The 23,982-nt window shown below is 43.8% G+C and overlaps 1 protein-coding gene across 1 annotated transcript in view; it reads right to left on the reverse strand.

Moving 5' to 3' along the window:
- TBC1D2B (TBC1 domain family, member 2B) overlaps positions 1 to 23,007 on the reverse strand; it is an 81,330-nt gene extending 58,323 nt beyond the window's left edge. Inside the window, exons 1-3 of the mRNA XM_011982687.1 lie at positions 22,910 to 23,007; positions 11,047 to 11,200; positions 1,755 to 1,923 (exon numbers count right to left, since the gene is read on the reverse strand). Coding sequence (XP_011838077.1) covers positions 1,755 to 1,923; positions 11,047 to 11,200; positions 22,910 to 22,933 — 347 coding nt within the window. The 5' untranslated portion in view covers positions 22,934 to 23,007. The remainder of the gene's footprint in view (positions 1 to 1,754; positions 1,924 to 11,046; positions 11,201 to 22,909) is intronic.
- Between the last annotated feature and the right edge of the window lie 975 nt (positions 23,008 to 23,982).

The raw sequence follows: 23,982 nt of genomic DNA on the forward strand, positions 1-23,982 counted from the left end.
GGGCTCTACGGGACAGCAAGAGAACGGCCAACTGCACGGTGACCGCTGGCCCGGGCTCTACGGGACAGCAAGAGAACGGCCAACTGTACAGTGACTGCTGGCCTGGGCTCTACGGGACAGCAAGAGAATGGCCAACTGCACAGTGACCGCTGGCCTGGGCTCTATGGGACAGCAAGAAACTTCCAAGTCTCCCACAACGCACTGCCTCTACAATCTTTCTCTTTTTCTATTTTTTATTTTTTTTGAGACGGGGTTTCACCCTGTCGCCCAGACTGGAGTGCAGTGATGCGAACTCAGCTCACTGCAGTCTCGACCTCCTGGACTCAAGCGATCTTCCCACCTGTGCAGCCTCCAAGCAGTTGGGACCACAGGCATGCACCATCACACCCAGCTAATGGATAAACAAAATATGGCACATTCATATATGGGAATATTATTTGACCATAAAAGGAAATAAAGCACTGATACTTGCTACAACATGGATGAATCTTGAAAATATTATGCTAAGCAAAAGAAGCCAGACACAAAGGTATATACAGTGCCATTTATATGAAATGTCCACAATAAACAAACTCATAAGCCAGGGGCAGTGGCTCATGTAATCCCAGCACTTTGGAAAGCCAAGGTAGGATTGCTTGAGCCCAGAAGTTGAGACCAGCCTGTGCAAGATAGAGAGACCCCTGTCCCTACAAAAAAAAAAAAATTAAAATATTAGCCGGGCATGGTGGTGTACGCCTGTAGTCCCAGCTACTCTGGAAGCTGAGGTAGGAGGAATGCTTGAGCTCAGGAGTTCAAGGCTGCAGTGAGCCATGATCATGCAACTGCACGCCAGCCTAGGTAACAGAGCAAGACCTTGTCTCAAAACAAAACAAAACAAAACAAAACAAAACAAAAATCCCACCAAAAAAAAAAATTCATACAGATAGAAAGTTGATTAGGAGTTGCCTATGGTTGAGGGTTGACAGAGGAGAAGGGGTTGGGGGAAATGAGAAGGAATTGCTAATGTAATGAGTTTCTTTTTGGATCGATGAAAACATTTAAAAATTGATTGTGGTGATGGTAGCACAACTCTGTGAATATACCAAAAATCATTGAATTGTACATTTTAAATGGGTGAATTGTACCGTGTGGGACTTGTATCTCAATGAAGTTCTTATTTAAAAAACAAGTTGACCATAGTGGCACCTGCCTGTAGTCCCAACTACTCAAGAGGCTGAGGCAGGAGGATCACTTGAGCCCCGGACTTGAAACCAGCCTGGCCAACACAGCAAGACCTCATCTCATAAAAACCAACCAAACAAACAAAAACCAACCCACCTCCACTCTCACTTGACCATGCACAAACAGGGAATGGAAATCCAGAGCACAGGACCTGGCCAACCCAGTGTCTTGGAGAGGGGACTAGGCCCTAGGCACAAGAAGCCCCAGCTCTGCAGCCTGGAAGAATTGTGACCTCGGACACATACTCTCCTTCAGCCAGTTTCAGTCTCTGTAAAATGTCAGCCATATGACCTGCTTCACAGAGTTGAGCAATTAAATTAAACCGTGAGTGTGAAAATGTTTGGCATAGTGTCAGACACAGAATAAGCATGTAATACAAGCTAAAACCACAACGATCTATGGGAAAGTATGATGTAAACAACAAAGGCCTTTGTAAGTGTAAGATAGTTTTATAACCTCATTTATAAAATTATAACATACATTATCAGAAACAATCCATTTTCAATGTCATATGCTGCTTTCCAAAGACTCACTTGAGCTCATTGCCCCACTGTTTCAAAGAGTAAAAATTAATGGAATTTGGATGCCCTGGGGCGGGCTGATTTGCAGCTTGTTCTCCCACCAGCTCTCCAGGCACAGTCTCCACAGCTAGGACATTTCTGGCTTTTTCTGCAGAAGCATTTGGGTGTGGGTAAATTAAATCTGAAAAGAAAAAGGTAAACAAATGTCAGTTACTCAAAGCTTCCACATAAAACTTGATATCCCACATAAAACACTGACTTGATATACTATATAAAAATCTAAACTATGTAATAGTATATTCTTAATGTATACTATATAAAAAACATAATCTGTGGGTAACTCTGGTGTTCTGAAACCATTTTCATCTAAATAGCTCCATGTTTCTCAAAGGAAGGTTGTGACATACCTCAAACCACCAAGTATTAACAGTGTTGGCCCAGAGAAACCAAAGGCTAGAATTTTCCTCCAGTACTGCAGATCAATAACCCTCACCATAAACCCGTCATCAAAGTCCAATCACCTGTACTGATAAGAAACAATTTCCAGGATAAACTGTTATATAAGAAAAGCAAAGTGCAGGTCAGATTATACAAGGGTATCTTTTCTCTAAGAAAGTGGGAGAAATACAAATATAAATGTATTTGCTAATACTTGTAAAGAATGACACTGAAAAAATAAAGTTTGCACATCACAGAATAGCAGTTCAGTAAATTCACAAGCAAACACACTGATGCTAAGGCATGATGAAACTTCACATCTTTAAAATGTAAACTTTTGAAATAGTTAAGGTGGAAATCATATGATGGTCAGGATTTACCATATGGTAAATATGATGGTAAATAGCAGTATTTTGTTACTTAACAAATACATAGTAATATTTGCTTCAGGTAACATTTTATTTGCTTCAAAATAACAAAGCAGGATATCAATGAAACAAGAGGGGTAATTATTGCTGCAACTACCTAATAAACCTGGAGGTAATATTATGTTATTCTTTGTATATGTTTAAAATTTCCCATAATAAAAAGTTACTTAAAAAATTTTTTTTTGATAAAAACTTTTCTTTTTTTTTTTTTTCTTCTCCCAAGACAGAGTTTGGCTCTTGTTGCGCAGGATGGAGTGTTTCGCTCTTGTTGCCCAGGATGGAATCCAATGGCGCAGTCTTGGCTCACTGCAACCTCCTCCTCACGAGTTCAAGTGATTCTCCTGCCTCAGCCTCCCAAGTAGCTGGGATTACAGGCACCCGGCACCACGCCCGGCTAATTCTTGTATTTTCAGTAGAGACGAGGTTTCATCATGTTGGCCAGGCTGGTCGGGAACTCCTGAGCTCAGGTGATCTACCCGCCTCCGCCTCCCAAAGTGCTGGGATATAGACATGAGCCACTGTGCTGATAAAAACATTTCTAACTACAAATACTTTGTATTCTTCCAAATGACATAATCTGCACTGGTGTTTCAGTGGTAGAATTCTCCCATGCCAAATGGCATAATCTCTCTGAGAATAGGACATGCTTGTAAACAGAATTCAATATTACTTTAAAATAATCAATTTGATCTACACTTCTTTTTAAAGTATCTCTGTATCAACAAAATCAACCATCTCTTTCTGTGAAATCAGAATTGACTGCTGACCACTGATATTCAAGAAAAATTCTTTTCTCTTTCTTTTGAGATAGGATCTCAGTGAACACGACTCACTGCAGCCTCAACCTCCCAGGCTCATGAGATCCTCTTGCCTCAGCCTCCCAAGTAGCTGGGACTACAGGCACGCACCATGCCCAGCTCATTTTTGGGGTTTTTTGTTTGTTTTGTTTTGTTTTCTTGTAGAGACAGGGTCTGCCATGTTGCCCAGGCTAGTCTTGAATGCCTGGGTTCAAGCAATTCTTCCACCTTGGCGTTCCAAAGTGCTGGGATTACAGGCGTAAGCCACTGTACCCAGCCAAGAAAAATTTGTTTCTAATCAGAGGAGCACACAACCAGAGCCAGCAAGAACAGGTCTCTGCTAAAGGTCACTGAGCAATGGTAAAGGAAACAGACAGTAGGCATTCCTGGGCTGCTCCGGCTTGGAGAGCAATGTACTGAATGTCACATGATGAGCCTGCACTGTGTAGGCAGGTTCTGACTTGACCAGTCAGTGTGGGAAGGGCTTCAAAAACACACTGGGAAAGTATCTTGGGCGTGGCATGAGTAAACAACTGCTGTGTATCTATTAGGGTAATTTGGCTCTGGCCAGAAGAGTCAATGCATGGCTTACAGTAGGGTTCTGACTAGGAAAAGCAAGATGGTGTGCTGGGAACAGAAGAATTACAGGCTTGGTAACACAGTACACATTTTTTTTTCTTTTTTTTTGAGACTGGCTCTCACTCTGTCACTGAGGCCTGGAGTGCAGTGGTGTGATCACGGCTCACTGCAGCCTCTTGAGTCAAGAGGCAAGAAGTTACAAATAACCACAGATTGCCAGTTCTTGGTTTTACTATCATGTATTAAGCACTAGGCACCGAGGGCACAACAACCGATGAGACAGAGCTTTCCCCATAAAGGAGAACACGTCCAGGAGACAGACATAAGTAACACAGTAACATGTCAAGCTCCAAGTCACCACAGAATAAATAAACATTGAGTCCTTGGGATCTAGACCCTTCCTCTGAGTCTTAGGGTTCCAGGAGATGCCTGGGGGACTTCTAGAGGGAAAAGAGGATGGGGGCCCCATGCTCAGTTTCACCCTCAGCAGTTCCTCTCTTCACCTTTTGTATACTGGGGTTCCCTTTAAGATTTCATTTGGAAAAGAGGTTCCAGCAAACAAAAGAAAAAAAAAGTTCAAACCCCACTAATCCAGTCCAGTCTCCTTACCTACTTTCTCCATCAGGACACTAGCGTCCAGAGCCAGGGCCAGAACCCGGACACCTGCCCCTGCAGTATACAAACATCGCAAGGCAGGTAGAGATGAGTGTACCTACCAGAGGAGGGCACAGTACCTGGAGTGGGGGGCGGGGGGTGCTCAATGTTGGTGAGCGCGTGTGTCAGTTTACAGGTACATGGAGTACGGGCGCAGCACAAACTCCTTTACTTCAAGGGCTGGTCTTACAACCATCATCACAATTCTAAGCCAAATTAGGAAATAAACACAACAAACTGTACGGATTTCTACTACAGGCTGAGTCTGGCCTCTTCTTCCTGTGTGGGTTAGTAGCAAGGTGATGAACGGCCTCTCTGCGAGACTGGACTGTCAAATGCTCATGTGGCAAAGTGCCTATTACCAAGAAAACCCCAGGCCTTGCAGCAACCCACAGCCCATACTGGAAATACTTCCTGAGGAACTCAAGAGGCCCCAGGGAGGGGTGGAGAAAAGGGACCAGAGACCAGGGAGGAACATGTTGGAGGACAATTTCTAAAAGTAATTATCTGACTTGAAAAAGAAGCTCTTTTCCAGCTTAATACATTTTTGCTGTAACTGCTATTTTTGTCTGGTTTTTGGTTTTTAAGAGACCATGTGAGATGTACTTAATGAAAGCAGAGCTGCTGGCTTCTCCTCAATACATGTCCTAACATTAGCATGCAGGGAACCGCCTCAAGGAGGACATTAAGGGAAAACACAAACTAGGACATGGCAACATTTCCTCGAAGATTTTAAGAGGCTGGACTGGTGTTCATGAACATGTCTTTTGTCTTACAGCTTCAGTGGGGAAAGAAAGTCTGTGCCTGATGGTTTTTGGTGTTTAGACCTCTGTCCTTTTTAAACATTTTCAAATGCCTAAATGAAAACTCTGAGGGAGTTTCCGACTGCATTGTTCCCATTTCCTAGGTTCTGATTCTAGCACCGCCTCTAAATCCAGTGTGACCCCGGGCAGTCTCAACCTCCCTGGAGCTGCTGGCTTCTCCTCCCTGGTCTCCAGCCTCCCTGGTCTCCAACAGCCGTTCCCATTTGCTGCATTCTACCACATGATGCTCAAAGTCTCCTCCTAATGGGACTCCCTGCACAGGAGCGGCTCCTGCCTACATCTGGACTGCCTCAGTGAGTATTCCCTCTCCTCTCCTGCTGTGTCAGTCAGGCCTAGGTGCTCCGCCAGCAACTTCTACAGAGCACAGAACTGCGTACAGTGGGAGAATTCTCATAAAACTCAACTCAGGCCTGTAGCTGCATCCAAGAAAGGAGGAAAGAACATTGGGAAAGGGTTGTCCCCATATGCATCTTAATGAAAAGCAGAACTTTTCATTAAGGACACAGCAAACGAAAGTGTGGGTGTCAACACTGGGAGGTGGAGGAAGACAGGGTGGGCTTAATCTGAAAAATTTTTTTTTATTTACCAATGTGAGTTTTAATACAGATTGTGAAGGACCAGTCAAGAGGAACAGAAATATCTTCCAAGTGAGAACACAGCATGCATCTAAGCACCAAAAAAAAGAGGCGGCAAACCACCGGGTCCTGACAGGCCCCAGCATAGGCCAGTCCATATGTCTGGTTAATTATTCATCTGCCTGTCCCCTACCCCCATCAAGGACACAACTCTGTGAGAAGTGAACCTCTATCTGATTTGCTAACAGCTGCATATCCAACACCTAGCATAGAGGAGTGACTGAATAAATATTGGTTAAATGACCAAATTAATCCGTAAGCGACAGGAACTTGCTAACATGGCATGGGAGAAAAGGCCTTCTGTGGGTTTAAACAATCGGGCAGAAGGCAGCAAAGGCTCCTGCAGTTCTTCAATGGATTTATACTCATCATTCTTCCTGACTTTCCTCTCTCCTGCCACCTTGCCTCTGACAGATTCCCTGAATTGGGGTGGGGGTTTCCCTCTTTTCCTTTCCCATTCCTCCCTGTTCTCCCGCAACCTGACTCAGCCACCGCCCCTGCCCCCATTCACAGCCACATCAACCCCTGTATTCACCTGCATTAAGTCCCACCAAATCTAGGCTGAAGATGTCCCTGCTGACACCAAACTCCAAGCTTGTTCCAGATAGTCTCCTTTTCGACCCTATCCAGCAGGTTCCTCCCAGACAGAACTGCAATCAAACCCCACTCGGCATCTCCCTGACATCCTCCCTCCCACAGTCACATTCTTTCACAACCTGACTTTCACAGAACCTTCAAACCAGAAGGAAGAACCTGGTTCAGAGAGCATCTTGCTTCACAGATGGGGAAATCATGATGTACTCAAGGTCCCATAAGCTCTCTCCATGCTGTCTCTCAGATACAATGCTGGTAACTACCGATACTTCACAAGAACGGATGGCATTTTGCATTTTACAAGGATTACACGAAAGCACAGCTTCCTTGATCTCTGTATGGAATCATGACATTAAAGGTTGATGTGTAATTCCTGTGGCACTGCCAACGCGGGGCCTGCATTCCACCTAATGGCTTTCCTTCTGGCAGCCCTCTACACCCTGCACCCCGCACCGAGAGCACCGCTCAAGCTGCCTGAGGACTGAAAGTTACAGCTACTCCTCCCACGCCATCCCCTTGCACACAAGCTGTTAAGAGTGTAACAGTTCAACTACCCGATGCAGCTGCTTCAGGGGAGGAAATGTGTGGTCATCCTTCAAACTGTCTTCACAATACAATGTTCTGCAAGAAATACCATCCATATTCAAACAGGCACTTGGGCATTTGAGCCTGCTATGACCATGAATGCTTTAGTACTCATGAACTTTCAAGAAGTTTTTTTAAAAAAGCAGGATCTTGTTACCCCTGGCTTGTTTTCTTATTAGTTTATGTGGGGAATGAAGTAAACAGAATGTGCTAGACATACATCCTGTAATGAGGCTATTAGTCATTTATGGGCACCTCCTTTGGGTTCTAGTTACCTCATTCTCAACAGCTATAAAGGTTTGTGGACCCCTGATTGTATCTTTATGCAAATTATTCTTTTGTGTTGAAACTAGGTCTTTCTCTATCCAAACACAGAAGACAATGTGGAATGGTATTTGAGGCATGGCATGCCTTCAGAGGACAGGCTACAAAATAGAAGGCAGACAGAACAGATATTGACTAATAATAAAGCTGCAAGTTCCAATCACACACAGGAAAGTCTCTTACTCAACACAGATTCTAGAAAAAAAGTTAATGTAAGCAACTATGTGACAGTGCTGGCTCCTTAATGAATATTCAATCCAGCTTTTCCTTACTTATAAACCTTGGTTTTGATCGTGGCCGTATGCTCAGCTAAAATACTTGGCTTCCCAGACTCCTTCCAGCTAGGAATGGCCATGTGACAGTTCCAGCTAACGATGCATAAGCCACAGGTTTCTGGGAAAGCATTCTCCTTTTTGATGTAAGTGCCACCCCCAGGGGCAGCTAGCATGAGCAGGAAAGCTAATACACTCTAGCAATGGAAAACAGAGTCAGAGACAGCTTGGGCCCCTCAGCGGCACTAGTGAGTAGCTATGCCAGCCATAAACTGCTTATCATGTGAGACAAATTACTCCCTGTGTGTAAGTCCTTATTAGGAAGGTTTCCTATTAATTACAGCTGAACATAATGCTAACCCTTTCAAAATGATATCATCTCATACATATGTATACAATATATAATATATGTGTATATACACATACATATGGCTCTTTACACTTAACAATGCAGTTTCCCATTTGATCCTTATAACAACTACAAAGGAGGGTGAACAAACTTCAATTCCCAGAGCCAGAGTTTCCTACCCCTGTACTACAAGATAAGTGACTTACTTAGAGTCTGACAACTAGTAAATATCCCCAAGACTCACAGGCCCACAGGGCTTCTTCCACCAGGTAGAGCTGCCTTCTAAGATATATAACTAGCTATCAGTGGAAAATGTTAATCCCCTATATTTTTCCCCATATTAACTTTAGGTGCTAGGAGGGTCCTGATGGGTGAAGCCCATTAGACTACAAACCAAAATGTTCCAAACAACTGGGTGACCACGAGACAATACTAGGAAAAATTTTATTTTTAATGCAAATCAGTTATAAAAACACTCTTCTTTAATTCTTGCTAGAGTAGGCTAAGCTGAGCAGATAACTACAAGCATGGCTTTAGAAACTTCACAGAGCACTGCCATATAACACAACACAATTTATCTTTGAACCAGATTTGATCTCTGATGATGAAACAAAAGGGGCTAAAATACAAGCTTTTCTTCTTGACTTCCTGCTTTAGATTTTTTGACTTCCTGAGCTATTATAGTCTCACATACTGCTCTGGGGCCCAAAGTTTCATTCCTTGTTCTTAGAAGCTATCTAAAAATTAATAGAAGTCTAAAGTTACAGTCATTTCTATCTGTAAAAATCTTCAAAGGCACTCCACTGCTCTTAGGATAAAGTCCAAAATCCCAAGGCCAGCAGTCTAGGCTCTTCCCCCAGCTCTGGCTCTGGGTCCCGGGTGTGCCCCCAGGTTCAACTCGCACCCCACAACTGCTTCCAGCCGGTAGCCATCCTGACTGCAGCTCTGGGAAGGCACCGCAGTCCAGCCCTGTCATCTGCCTCCCCGCTTCTCTACCTAGCTAATTCCTAGCCATCCTTCAGGCCTTGGCTTAGATGCACTTCCTCAGAGAGGCCCTAACTGCCAGAAGCTATGCACAGCCCACTTACAGCCCATGGTACCAGCATGCACCCTTCCCTCACATTTCTCTCATTTTTTCTCTGCACAACCACCCTGCTTGACTAGAAATTCTGTGAGGAGAGGGGCAAAGCTCATCTTGAGTGCCAACTTTGCTGAATGAATGAGTAAATGTCAGATGGCATTTACTCAAATGCTAAATTCGATACCTGGAGTCCCCAAATCAAAGGAGGAGAAACAAATATGGGCTTCAGATGTTTTCTCTGGCTCTCCAATCACAGCATTTTGGCTTAGAAGGAGGAAGGACAGCTGTTATAAAGAGACTATAGGGATAAGCATTACTTCTTTGTCCTCCTTTTGGTTTAATATCCCTGAATCTTTGCTAGAAAGAAGCACTTGGTGTCCTCAGAACAAAGGAACTGAGGCAAATCAAGCACCTCCTGTGCCAAAGGCAGTGGCTATACTCATGAACACCGCCTGTTCCCACAGGATTTCCAAATGTTCCAAGTGACTCAGACACTCAAGTTAGGAGCTCCTTTTGATGAAAAGCACTATAAGAGTGGCTTTCAAAAGAACTCAGTTACCAGTGACTTGACCCTGAACTAAACATAAGGGGGCAAAAAGTTCAAAATAAAGGCATGACCTCAGAACTTGGAATAGTCAAAGTGCTAAGACAGTCGTGAAAGTGACTCGAAAACTCTCACAGAAAATATATCAACAAGTACAAAGCATATATAGTAATTTCTCACTGATAAGAGGATTAACCTACTGAAAAATACTGGGACAAGTAAAAACAAGACTGGCAAATTTGGAGATGAAAAATTTGTCTAAGAACACATTTGTTTCTGGAGTAAATCAGCCACACATGTGCCAACACCATCCTTGGTGGGACAGGCAACTCGGATGCAGCCCTGTGTTCTGCCGAGCAAAGGGTCCCACGGGTTTTATTAAGCGCAGATAACATCTGTTTATGAAACTGTTAGAACTAGTCCTTACTGTTGTCTACTTCTTTTAATGTATGCTCCATGTGTCTTCCAAAAATACTAGTACAATGGCCTGGGCTTTTTAGACCTTACTTCTGAGCTTAGGAGGCTTTTTTGTTTGTTTGTTTGTTTGTTTTTCTGGATGTGTTCTTTGCCCTGTATGGAGAGCAGGGGCCAAAAATAATCCCATCTCCACAGTCTTTGCGGGGGGTAGGATGGGCAGCAAATAATTGTTGTCCTGTTCTTTCTAGAGGTTATCTCCATGTTGCAAATGGCCAGGGATTACCCTGAGTTATAGAAATGCCATGAATCCAGGACAGAATTAAATCAATGTTTGAAGGTTAAAGTCTTCCTAAGAAACACTAGAGAATTATAAGTGGAATGTTTTGAGAATACCTTCCTAGCGTATACAAACACCTGTTAACCTTGGCAAGTCTGCCCAAGCATGACTATTTAGGCACGAGTGCTCCATCATTAGGTGTGGTAGAAAGGCTGGCCCTGCAGTCAGAACTAGACTTACAGCACCACAACTTACTACATGCTGACCTTAGTCGTATCATCTCTTCCATATGCTTGGCACTGGCCTTGCCTGATTCCAAGGCCATCTCTGGGTTTGCATAAGCTTCGTACATGGAGGTGCTGGGTAACTGTGGAATGCTGTCCACTCATAAGGTAGCATCACTATTATTTCTTTCTAAAATCATTTTCATTCACTGCTAAGTTCATGTGTGGTATCGAATGGCTCACACAAATAACTGACCCAGCTCCCCTTTATTTCTGCCTTACCGGTGTTATCTCTGGCTACAAGACCCTTAGGAAAATCCCCGGGAGTTGGAGAGGTCCTGCTGTCCCACTTGACCATGTCGAGACTGTTACAATATTCCCATCTCTTCTGCTGAAGCTCCTGTAACCAGTAAGTCATGAGTTGACGATTGGGAGCCTAGAAAGAGGGAGGGGAAAAACATGTTATGGCCACCAATAATATGAAGAGCTTAAAAAATATTATGTCTCATGAGTACAGACTGTTCAGCTTGCCATATGAGAGTTAAGATGAACAGATCAAGGAAACTTCAGCTACAAGATTAGTAGCTTTTGCTCATGATGAGTTGGTCAAGCAAACAGCAATTGTGACATGAAGAATTGAACACAATTAATAAGAAGTCTTTTTAAATTCTAAAATTAAAGAATAATGCAGCATAACATTTTCCTCAAAACTGTTTAGGAAGGTGTGATAATACTGCTGCTCTTTTGCCCTGAGCAACTATAAATTCCATCTTCAGAAATAAAATCTTACATAGGTATGAATGACGGCCTTGCCAAATCACATCAAATAATGATATTTAAACTCCATCAGCATCTGAGAGTATGCAAAGAAAACTGCAGATTAAAAACTAGCCGGCACTCCTATCAGAATGGCTAATATTTCTAAAAGTTGACAATGCCAAGTACTGACAAGGGTGAAGGGCAGCTAGAACTTTCATAAGCTGCTGGTAGAATGCAACTTGGTGCAGCTACTTTAGAAAACAGTTTGGCAATTCCTTATAAAGTTAAACATACACTTACCAAGTGACCTGGCAAGCCCATCCCTACATATCCACCCAAGAAGAATGAAAACATATTCACACAAAGACCTGTATGTAAGTATGTATAGAGGTTTTATTCATAATTGCCAAAAAAATGAGAACTTCATCTGGTGAAAGGATTAAAAAAAAAAACTGTGGTACACATCCATACAATAAAATACTATTTAGCAATAAAAAGGAGCACACTATTGATTCCTACAACACGGATAAATATTAAATGCATATTGCTAAGTGAAAGAAGCCTGACCCAAACGGCTATATACTATATGACGCCATTTATGTAACACCCTGAAAAGGCAAAATTGTCAGAACAGAAAACAAATCGGTGATTGCCAGGGCTTGGCAGGGAGGGGAGTAGTTGACTACAAAGGGGCAGCACAAGAATTTGTGGGTGACAGAACTGTTCTGTATCATGGTTCTGGTGGTAAAGTCATGATTCTACGCATTTGTCCAAAATCATAGAATTATATACACAAAGAGTGAATATTATTTAAAAAAATCAACCAAGATGGGGGAGAGGACCCAGAACAATGAACCTAACTATAAACAAACTAGACTGCAGGTATGGGTTAAGGTCTCCAGGCTGCCCCCTGCAAAGGAGTCCCAAGAAGAAGGAAGGCTGCGATGACACAATTATGGGAACTTCATCAACACTGGCATCCAGTGACATGTGCAGACATCAGACACAGTGGTTCCCAAGATCAGAGGCAGTGAAGAAAATGGCTCTGCAGGCATGACAGCAAGAGACAGGCCTAAACCAAACTACTACTACTTACAAGCAAAGGATACAAAGGATAACCTCCGGGTGCTGTGGCTACAACCTGGGTCTTTTTAGTGATAATTGCATACCTGGCCTCAGATAAAGAAAAGCCTTCATTACAGGATATTTGGGTATTTTACAGAAAGTTCTTCCAACTATCAGCCAAGTTGCCATTTCATCTATTCATTTAACCAACATTTGCCAAGCACCTATCAGGTACCCAGACCTGGGGCTTGGCCTAGTGAGAAAGACAGGAAAAAACACTCAGTAATTTCCATGCTGCATTAAGCGCTATGACAGAAAGCAAAGCAGATGAGGCAGGGCTGGCGTGACTGGAGAGCACTGGGGAAGGACAAATAGCCAAGGAGGGAGGTGCAGCAAAGGACAAGGTACTCAAAGTTCAGGACACCTGCCACATGCAGGTTTAAAAGCTTCAAAGTATTGGTTTAATGTCTATCTTCTCCAAGAAACAAACTCCAAGTTGTCTCCATTTCTCTAGCATCTAGCTCAGTGCCAGGCACATAGTAGGTCAGTATTTACCGAATACATATATGTAGGAATAGTGAATGAATGAATAATCAGAAAATGATACAGGAGAGCTTGGTCTTAAATGGGAAGCAGGCAGTGGCCAGAGGAAAACAGATTTCAGGAAGAGAGAGGAGTGTCTACAAAAGTGAAAAGGTCAGAGAGCAGGAGTGAGGTGAGGTCAGTGAGTGGCAAGGACCTGGCCCTGAAGGGACTTGTGTGCCTTCCTAAAGAGATGGAATGGGGAACTTAGCAGGGCACTGGTGAAGGACACATATCAGATTATTAGACAAAGGTACTGCTGGTGAAAATGGTGGTGAGGGAAAGGCAGGTGCACAGTTTGCATAGAAGGAGATTAGCTCAGGCCAGAGGCCATGAGCCCACTTGAGAGATCCATGAATTGCAGCCTGGAGTTTGGGCAGGCTGGTTGCAGGGTAGACACAGGAGCTCAGCCTGGCCCTGGGGCGGAGCAAAGAGCACACAAACATTTCCACAGGAGGGGAGAGGAGAGTCACCAGGCAAGTCAGGAACTGAGACACACAACCACAGCCAAATTCAGAGCCCAAAGCCCACCCAGTCCTCCCCTTTTTTTTGCAGATGAGGGGATAGAGGCCCAGAAAGGGAAGTGACTTGTCTAGATCATACAGGGAGTCAATACTGTGAGCCCGGTCTGCCAAACCCCCAACCCTTAGAGGCAATTGTGTGTTTGGGTGGGGGGAATGTGTGTGTCTGGTCCTCCCACCAGCTCCCTGACTACCTGGCCCCTCCATCCCCATGCCATGGATGAGCTAAGCACCCTGGGAGCCTTCTGCTCCAGCCAGGGAGGCGTCCAGACACTTGCTCTACTTCCTCTTGTTCAGCCTGCACACGCAGCTGTGTTTCTATTTATGCTCAGGAGCCACAGGCTGCTCAGAGAAGCTGGCACACACTCACTAGGACAGATTTGAACCAACCTCTCCAGCTGCCTCTGACAATGCAGGCACCATGAAAAATCTGCTTTTTACAAGAAATCCTTTTCCCTTTAAATCTCTGAGTATTAAATCTAACTGGGAAACAATTAGTAACCTCTGAGTCATCTCTCACTAAATTCCCGGGGCAAAACTTTGAGATCACATGCTTTCAACGACTGCTATTTTACCATATTGTAGAAATTCGGTCAATAAGGTGGGCAAAATCTGGTCAGGAAGGCAGTTAATCTAGACACTGATTAACTGGGTTTGTTTCCTTTCAAAAAAAAAAAAAATCTAGACAGGCAGGTGTGGTTGCTCACACCTGTAATCCCAGCACTTTGGGAGGCCGAGGCAGGCAGATAACCTGAGGTCAGGAGTTCGAGATCAGCCTAGCCAACATGGTGAAAACCCCGTCTCTACTAAAAATATTTTTTTTAATTAGCCAGGCATGGTGGTGGGCACCTGTAATACTTGGGAAGCTGAGGTAGGAGAACTGCTTGAACCCAGGAGATGGAGGCTGCAGTGAGCTGACACAGTGCCACTGAACTCCAACCTGGGCGACAGTGAGACTCTGTCTCAAAAAAAAAAAATCTAGAGATCACTAGAAGACTTTTTACTTCAATCCCCAATTAGCTAGTAAAAGGCTGGGGCCCAGGCTGTCTGAAATGTCTCTGGGGCATGTGCTTTGACAGAAAAGCCCCAAAGGGCCTTTTCTGAAGACAGCTGAAACCCAAAGACAGAAACACACACAGGCTCTAAGACTGAGCACCACTAAAAGTACAATACAGCAAAATCAGCAGAAATCCAAAAAGCCTCTGGGTTTTCCATCTGATATCTTTCAACGAAGGACTAAATGGAGATTCGACTCAGGCCTAATTAAATGTATAATCACAAACCAGCCTCTTTATCGGCCCAGTCCCAATAAATTGGTTCAGATCTGCCCTGTCCAACACAATAGCCACTAGCCAGACGTGACTACTGAGCACATGAGAGGAGACCAGCACCACATGATAAAATCTTTTGGATACACTGAATTAAATACAACAGTATTAAAATTAATTTTACCGGTTTAATGTGGCTACTTGAAAATTTAAAAGTATGTATGTGGCTCATATCTTATCTTTACTCAACAGAGCTGGTCTATACCACAATGGCAAATATATTCCATTTTGAGAGCCAAGGTTGGTGGGAGATCTGGCTTGGCAGGAAACAGCACCTCAGGATTACAACGTAAGCCAAGGGCATGGGGTCCCCATGGGGGTGTGGGGCAGCCAACACCATTGCTCTTCTACAGCACTTTATGACTCAAGATAACTTCTCTCTTTAAACAGGCACCTCCATATCTCCAACCATCCCATGGTCCATTAATGTCCAAGGAGAGGCCAACGTTCTTTAGGAACCCAGGCAACTGCTGGTCTGACTAACAGCTTTAGTACCTTTATTCAGTGCTCCCAAAGTGGGGCGAGTAGGACCTTCGAGTGATCTGGCTGCACAGACAATGCCTTGCTGGGTCTATCACCAGGAGTTCCCTCCGCTGAGGCTCAGCTCAGCTGGTGACAATGAGCCAGTCAGCGCAGAAGCTTACCACCAGGACCACACAGAGGAGTGAGGACCAGGAAGGATCACCATCTGCCCCCCACCCCTCAGAATGACCATTTAAAACGCTGTGGTCCCATGTTCTGGAGAGTCAGACAGGCATTCCACTCACGCTAGAAGAAACAGCGACAAGGCAGAGCTCCACAGATCAGCAGAGAATTGGGAGCTGATTCCACGCAAGCACCCAGCAAGAAGCCAGGTGTTAGCGGGTGCTGTCTGATGCCTCTCACCCAGGCCAGCTCCTGAGTCTCCCCTCACACCAGTCTCCTCAGCTCCTTCCCACTCACCCTTCAAGGTCCAATGCAAAGGCCACCTCTTCAGAGCAGGTTTCCCTGACCTGGTTGTGCATTTTGCCTCCCCTCACACCAGTCTCCTCAGCTCCTTCCCACTCACCCTTCAAGGTCCAATGCAAAGGCCACCTCTTCAGAGCAGGTTTCCCTGATTTGGGGATACATTTTGTCTCCATTCTCTGAATGGGGAGCCTGGAGAATCTTGTAACCCAGGTAACCCTCCCATGGAGATGAGGGCACTCCCTGCGTGTTCCTCACTAACCTAAGTTCCTTAAAGGCAGAGGCCAGACCTGCTGGTCTCAATATGATCCAAGATGCCTTGCACGGTGTCCTGAATATAAACACTCAAATATCTGACTCATCCTCTCATGTTCAATTGTTGCTACTTCCTCTCAACAATGCTGAAATTCCAGGTCAAATATGGCACCAATCCCAATATGAGACAAAGCCGAACATCTTGGAAAGCCATTGTAGTTGTCTCCTACATGGCTGCATGAACGTCCTGGGTTTCTTCTACTCAGGAAGAGGGGCAGACAAGGATTGGGTGGTCACAATTCTACATGGCAGCCATCTGCTGCCTTTGGGTGCCAAGACATGAGGCACCAGCTAGGAGAATAAAAGCAAGCCATCTGTGTTCTGCTCGAGGTGGGAATGCAGTCCTTGACAGCCGGCTGAGAAGTACCATGTGATGCCCCAGCTGCTCCCACAAGCTGCTGTCCCCAGGTCTCTAGTAGCACAAAACCCAGAAGCCCACTCATGTGTGAGATAGGCCCTGGCCACCTGTTTCTTCTCTTGGGCCCCAGAGACTACCCTCAGCCTCCCACCGGCTCTCAACTTGATGCTTAGACAAGTCCCACAATAAAGTTGTTTGATTACAAGTTAACTGATTTCAATACACAAATATTAAGGGTCCACTCTCAGCGGGAAGTGCATGATTGTGAGGAGAGGGGCTGGAGTAGCAATCCAGCAGCATCTACAGGGAGTCGGGCCTCATTATCTCTACTAAACAACAAGTTTATCTAAGCTTTTATTCCCTTTGGTAAACAATGTCCGCCTATCAAAATTTACCACATTTTAGAAGCTATAATAATGTTCACATTCTTTGACCCACAATTCCATTCCTAGAAATGTAGCTAAAGTAGTTCAAAAGAGGAAAAAGGGACAACGCCATGTACATAAAGTGTTCATTTGCTTGACAAATGTTTATTAAGAGCCTAACTTGGGCCAAGTCCAGTAGTTAGCACTAAGAATACAGAACTGGATGAGATCTGGTTAATTCCTACCTCTGAGATATTCACCGCAAGCAAACATTTTCCTTTATGCCAACAATAAACAGTGGGAAACAGGTTCATAATTATAATCAACATAAAATGCCTAGGTATCCAATTAAGAAATCTAGAGGCCAGGCCCAGTGGCTCATGCCAGTAATCCTAGTCCTTTGGGAGGCTCAGGTGGGTGAATTGCCTGGGCTCAGGAGTTTGAGACCAGCCTGAGCAACATGGTGAAACCACATCTCTCAAAAAAAAAAAAATTAGCCAGGCACAGTGGCATGTGCTCATAGCACCAGCTACTCAGGAGGCTGAGGTTAGAGGATCCCTTGAGCCCAGGATACAGAGTTTGCAGTGAGCCAAGATCTGTACCCAGCCTGGGCGACAGAGCAAGACAAATCTCTTGGTTAACCAGGCACCGTGGCTCGCTCCTGTAATCTCAGCATTTTGGGAGGCCGAGGCAGGCAGATCACCTGAAGTCTGGAGTTCGGGACCAGCCTGGCCAACATGGTGAAACCTCATCTCTATTAAAAATACCAAAATTAGCCAGGTGTGGTGGCGCACTCCTGTAATTGCAGCTACTCGGGAGGCTGAGGCAGAAGAATCGTTTAAACCCAGAAAGCAGAGGTTGCAGTGAGTCGAGATTGTGCCACTGCACTCCAGCCTGGGCAACAAGAGTGAAATTCTGTCTCAAAAATGAAAATAGAAGACACTGTCTCTTTAAAATGTAATAATAATAGGCCAGGCACAGTGGTTCATGCCTGTAATCCCAGCACTTTGGGAGGCAGAGGTAGGCAGACTGCTTGAGCCCAGGAGTTCGAGATCAGCCTGGGCAACATGGTAAAACCTCATCTCTATTAAAAATATAAATTTACCAGGTATGGTGGCACACTCCTATAATCCCAGCTACTCAGGAGGCTGAGGCAGGAGAATCATTTAAACCTGAGAGGCAGAGATTGCAGGGAGCTAAGATTGTGGCACTGCACTCCAACCTGGGCAACAAGAGCAAAACTCCATCTCAAAAACAAGACCCTGTCTCTTAAAAATATAATAATAACAGGCCAGGCACAGTGGCTGACGCCTGTAATCCCAGCACTTTGGGAGGCAGAGGCAGGCAGATCACTTGAACCCAGGATTTCGAGACCAGCCTGGCCAACATGGTGAAATCCCCTCTCTACAAAAAGTGCAAAAATTAGCCAGGTGTGGTGGTGCATGCCTGCAGTCTCAGCTACTCAGAAGGCTGAGGTAGGAGAATTTCTTGAGCCCAGGAGGTTGAAGCTGCAGTGAGCCATAACTGTACCACTGTACTCCAGGCCAGGTGACAGAGTGAGACCCTGTCTCCAAATATATATAAGTAATTTATATATATAATATATATAATAGCATTAGGACAACTGGCCAAATATCTGGAAAAAAATAAGTGATGCCCTGGGTAAGAAACCTATCATCAGAGAAAATAATTTCAAATTTAATTCAAGATTTAACAAACTAATGAATTTAATAAAAACCATTAAATGAATGAATTTAACAAATAAGTAAATTTAATAAAAACCATTAAATCAGTAGAAGAAAAAGCCTGTATAATTAAAATTAAGTTTCTATCTCTTTCTGCCTCTTACAACAGTTGTAGAGATTTCCACCAATTATAAAGGTATGGAAGGGAAGATAGGACTTAAATCAAGCAATGCGGCATAGCAGAAATTCACATGGGAAGGTTTAGCTAAAACTGAAGTATAAACAGCAGCCACAAGACTCTACACAGAAAATGAATGCCATGTGCACCATGATGCAGTAGATGAGGAAAACAAAACACTCTTTCAAGACCGAGCCCGAAACTGAAAGCTAGAAGGACAGACACTTCAAACCGTAAGCCCGGGAGCTGCTTCTCCCATGGGCAACCCTGGAAGCCAGCTCCAGGCAGCAGGGAGTCACTGATCATAAGAGGGCTGATGATTCTCTCCAGCAGCACAAGAAACTGCGGTCCTAACATTTCTATTTTCTTGGAAGGTAAAGGGCTTTCTAAACCCACAAAGAAAGCAAAGCAAAGAAAATATGTGTCTAAAACACTACAAATAAATTAATAGACAAAGACGAACTGAAAAAAGACCAAACAACTTCAAAGTCACTAAGCGTGGCGTAGAGTTTCACACCACCATAGCTTTGCAGGGCTCTTCACTCTTCCTGGACTGTGGGAAGTCCTGTTTGTCTGGTGAGTTCCTATTAATCTTTAGTTTAAAAAAAAAAACAAAAACGTATTTTAGACTTCTGTTTCAAATAATAACAATCTACATCTGCTGAGGAGAATTTGGAAAACACAGGAAAGCAAAAAAGAAAATAAAATGAACATAGCTGCATCACCAGAAATAATCACCATTAATACTTTGGTATTTCCAAACATTTTTCTATCCATAAATGTATAGAAAATTCTCTACCCATAGATTTTCTACCAATTTTCTAGCCGATTGGTAGAAAATCAATTTTCTTTATAAAACTGTATTAAAATTACATAGACTCTTCCATAATCTATATTTACATATTATATTAGACACCATCCATAAAACAATTACTGTGTGCCAGACACTATGCTTTCGCTTTATACACACTGTCATTTAACCCTCGTAACTATCTCTCCCTAAACAGTATCATCTGCTTGCCCATGGACCCTGGAGCCTAACTGCCAAGGTTCAAATCCCAGCTCTGCTACTGGCTAGCTATGTTAGGTAAGTTACATAAATTGTCTAGGCCTCAGATTCCTTGCTGGTAAAATTGAAAGAATAATAATAGGAACCTACTTCACGGTATTGAAGATCAACAAGTTAACATGTGTTAAGCTCAAAAGGGTGTTTGGCACCAAGTACTCATTAGGTATCAACTATCTATATTATCATGTTTACCCATGATTACCCACTTAACATGTGTTAAGCTCAGAAGAGTATTTGACACAAAGTACTCATTGTGTATCAACTATCTGTATTATCATGTTTACCCAAAATCTGTCACTTGGCACAGTCAAAATTTAAACCTGAGTCTGCATTACTTGCTATCAAGGGGAAGGATGAGAGAGCATGTCCAAGACAAAATCAATCCTCTCAGCATTTCAGCAGGAATCACAAGTTCCTCTATGGTTTTTCTCAAATATTGAAATGCTGATGGCCTTAGTCAATAGCAAAGTTCAAATAAAAACCTCTGGGTTGGCTTCAGGGACAAATAAAACTATATCAGATGCTGGTCCCCACATCAGTACAGAAGGTCTTCTGGACATCAAATCTAGAGGGCTAGGCATAGTGTCACTGGGAGAGGGCACGACCATCAGTCTACAATGGCCAACAGGCTTCCACTCTTAATCACAATTCTGCTCTAACAGCACTTCTCAAAACTAGACTGCTGTGAGCAATACAAGACCACACACAAGCAAATATGGAGAGGACAGAAACTTCTCCATCCTGATATAATAGAATCACCAGGTCTCCTATTCCTGAGGACTCCCTTGTCAGTCTCTCAGATTCATGCGTCCTGACAGTCTCAGAGTCATCTACCCCGGGACACCTGGGTTTCCAGATTCATCTACCCCTGGGCCTCTGCAACAGCTTCCTAACTGGACTTGCTGTCTCAGTCTCCCCTCTCTAAACACTCTTCTGACACCTAGCCAATGAAGTCATATATGTTGCATGCTTAAAACTCTCTCATGGCTTCCAAGTGTCAAGAAATCTGGCCCGCACTGCACCACACTCCATAGAACTATAACCTTTCTCCCACACAAAAGGCCCACAAAAACCTTCACAGTCTCTGCTCCTACTGCACTAACACCTCCCTAACAAATTCCTACTCACTCAAGACCCAACTCAAACATCTCATCTACAAGGCCAGCCAACATCCCTTATACAACCAAACGATCATTCCTCCAACATGCTCTATATGATGCACACCACCTCAATCACCCACTTAGGGTTATGAACTCTGGGTTCCTTCCCAATGGATCAGGTCCCACCATATTTATAAGCCAAAAGAACAACATAACCAACAATCACGAAGGAGCCACAGGAAGGAAAATATATATACAGAATGGGTCAAGTCTGCATACCTTATAGAAAGCAATTTAAATTACATGGATAGTTTTGAGTATCCATTTCTCAAAAGAATGCAATGGCTGCTCATAATGAAGGAATTTTTGTTTCTTAAACCCAAGGAAGGATATCTGGATCTCTAAGAAATGTCTAAAGTAATTTCTTCCATAAGTAATAAAAAGCACAAGAATATTGTAAGCAGCCTGATAACACAAAACAAAATTCAAATAGAAAACAGACTACAACCCCGAACCTGATAAATAACTTTAGGTTCCAAATTTTTTCCTGAGTGTTTCAAAATCATGAGCCTGGAAACAATCTCAAGGGATCTGGACCAGCACCAATGGGGGAAAAAATGTATTTTTTTCCCCAGGAAGGTTTTGAAATCTTATGTTTCAGCCCAGCAACAGAGAATGAAAAGTAAAATACTGGATCTCCTGGCTCCTTGGAAAACGGAATGCAAGGTCACAAACCTCCATTCCTCTAGTGAACATAATAAACTCTCCTTTCGTATCTTTTAAAATTGCTATCTTAAAAGTAGCATCCATATGTCTTACAAAATAATCGTATCTTATTAAAATAGTTCTAATCTAACTCCTTTCAAAGGCTGAGCACACACCTAGAACCCATAATCAATTTCCCTGAATAGTCTGTGTTGAGGTGGGCAGCCATTCCCTGGGAAGATGCCACATTCCTCATCCATTCTGGCAGGTGGTGGTCTGAGGAGTTCTGCCACCTCTAACACTCAAGCACCCCTTTTAAAAAGCAAACACCTTGAGAGAAAAGCCATTTCTTAAACCCATATTCAGCAAATACCTTTTTAAGCAAATACCATTTAATAGAGATTAGCAACTAAGGGTAATGGACTAGAAGAAGAGGGCCTACAACTAGAACAAAGAAGAGCAAATGTGAGTTCACAGGAAAGTGGGCAACGAAAACAACCGGGCTTGTGAGGGATTTGGCCACATCAAAGCCTCTCACAGCCCAGGCCACCCGGCTGGGCTGAGCCACAGATTTCATCAAGACAAGGGCAAAGACAAGGCCACTCTCCGGACATGCTCGTCCCTACAGGAAATGTAGAAGCCTGTCAAAATGCTTTCTGTTTCAGAGAGAAAGGGAACACGAGGCCTCCAAGTGACCACAGGGCTACATTCCTATGGTTGTTTCTCAGCTCTGCCATTGCACAATGTGAGAGAGCCAGGGATGAGCTCACGATAAATAACAACTGCAGCCACAGCCTGTGGCCTATTGGATAGTCTTGCTCCACCTCCGCCCACAGTGGCTTCCACACACGATGCAATACCACATTATTCTGCTTGATGTTTTTCGACTAAAACTAGGGCAAAAGAATGACTGACTTAACATGAAGTTTTAGGAAATGGAGATAGGATAGGTTCCCAGGCTCCACCCATCAGACATTTGGGAGGCAGGAGAGCCCGGTATCAGGAACCTGCCTAGTCTTTCAGTGAATTTACAGGCATGTTTGGGAACCATGGTGATTTCTAACAGTGTTTTAAGGTGGAGCTGGTGTTTAAGGAGTATCAGATGGTCGTCCTACATCATTGTTACCCACTTCTCTCTGGTGAAAAGCTAGGGGATCTGAAAGTAATTACCAGTTCTTTGGTGGTGGTAATCATTGCAATTCACCCTCCCAGAAATACCCAAAGATGCCAAGTGAACACTGTTCCCTCCAGGAGCCTCCCTCTGAATGCTCAGGGAGGAACCCTAGCATGCAGGGTCTGCCAGCCACTACGATCAGCACAGAAGACAGAAATCTTAGGGCTAACGGAGAATTGGGCCAAAAGTCATTCCTCTGGAGCATAGAAACTCAGAATGCAAAGTAGATATGCAGTTATAAACCACAGAGACTCAACCTGAGGATGGAGGGCTCACACTTCACTGGTCTCCACCCACGCAGTTTAGTTATTTCTAGTTCACTTAGAAAGCCACCATCATACAGGGACAGTCTTCTTCACAGCCAAAGAGGACATTCATCATCGAGAGGACAGCAGTGTTTCACAGGGAAGCCACAGAGATCTGCAGCAGAAGGGCTGGGATGCTGGAGAGAAATGCAGATTCCTAAGGCCCACTCTGGCCTGCCAACCACAGCAGAATCCTCAGGGGAGGAACCCCAGAATCCGCATTCTAACAGAAAGGAGGAGGAGTCTTTTCCGCACAAAACTTGAGAACTGCAGTTCCGAGGGAGATATTTGCCTTTAAAAGATAGAAACAAAAAAAGTCTTATCAGCATGTTACCTCTAGGACAATATATACAAGAGAGCTCTGTAAACAGTATAAAAAGTGGTTCACTTCTAAGGCCAGAGGGTATGCCTTACAGAGCAGAATGAAAAGATACAGCCATCTGCCAACTGCCTGTTTTCCTTTGACAAACCAAAGAGAAAACTAAAGCCGCCTCCAAAGAGAAGCCCTCTGAAAAGGGATGCACCAGGCCTCAGTCTCTGCCAGGGAAATATCACCGATGTCTCCTATCAAGTCAACCCCCACTGGAAGTTTATAAGCTGTGCTGTTAATTTCCAACCTCCATGTGACTAGACTTCTTAAATCTGTGCCCCAACACAAAATGGTTAAAGGTACAATTTGAGTCTCCGTATACAACTACTAAAAAAAGAATAAGCCCAATTTTCTACTAATGGATTAAGATAGGTATATAAAGCAAGTATCATCA

The sequence above is a fragment of the Mandrillus leucophaeus genome, unplaced genomic scaffold, assembly GCF_000951045.1.
Source record: "Mandrillus leucophaeus isolate KB7577 unplaced genomic scaffold, Mleu.le_1.0 Scaffold241, whole genome shotgun sequence".
NCBI lineage: Eukaryota > Metazoa > Chordata > Mammalia > Primates > Cercopithecidae > Mandrillus > Mandrillus leucophaeus.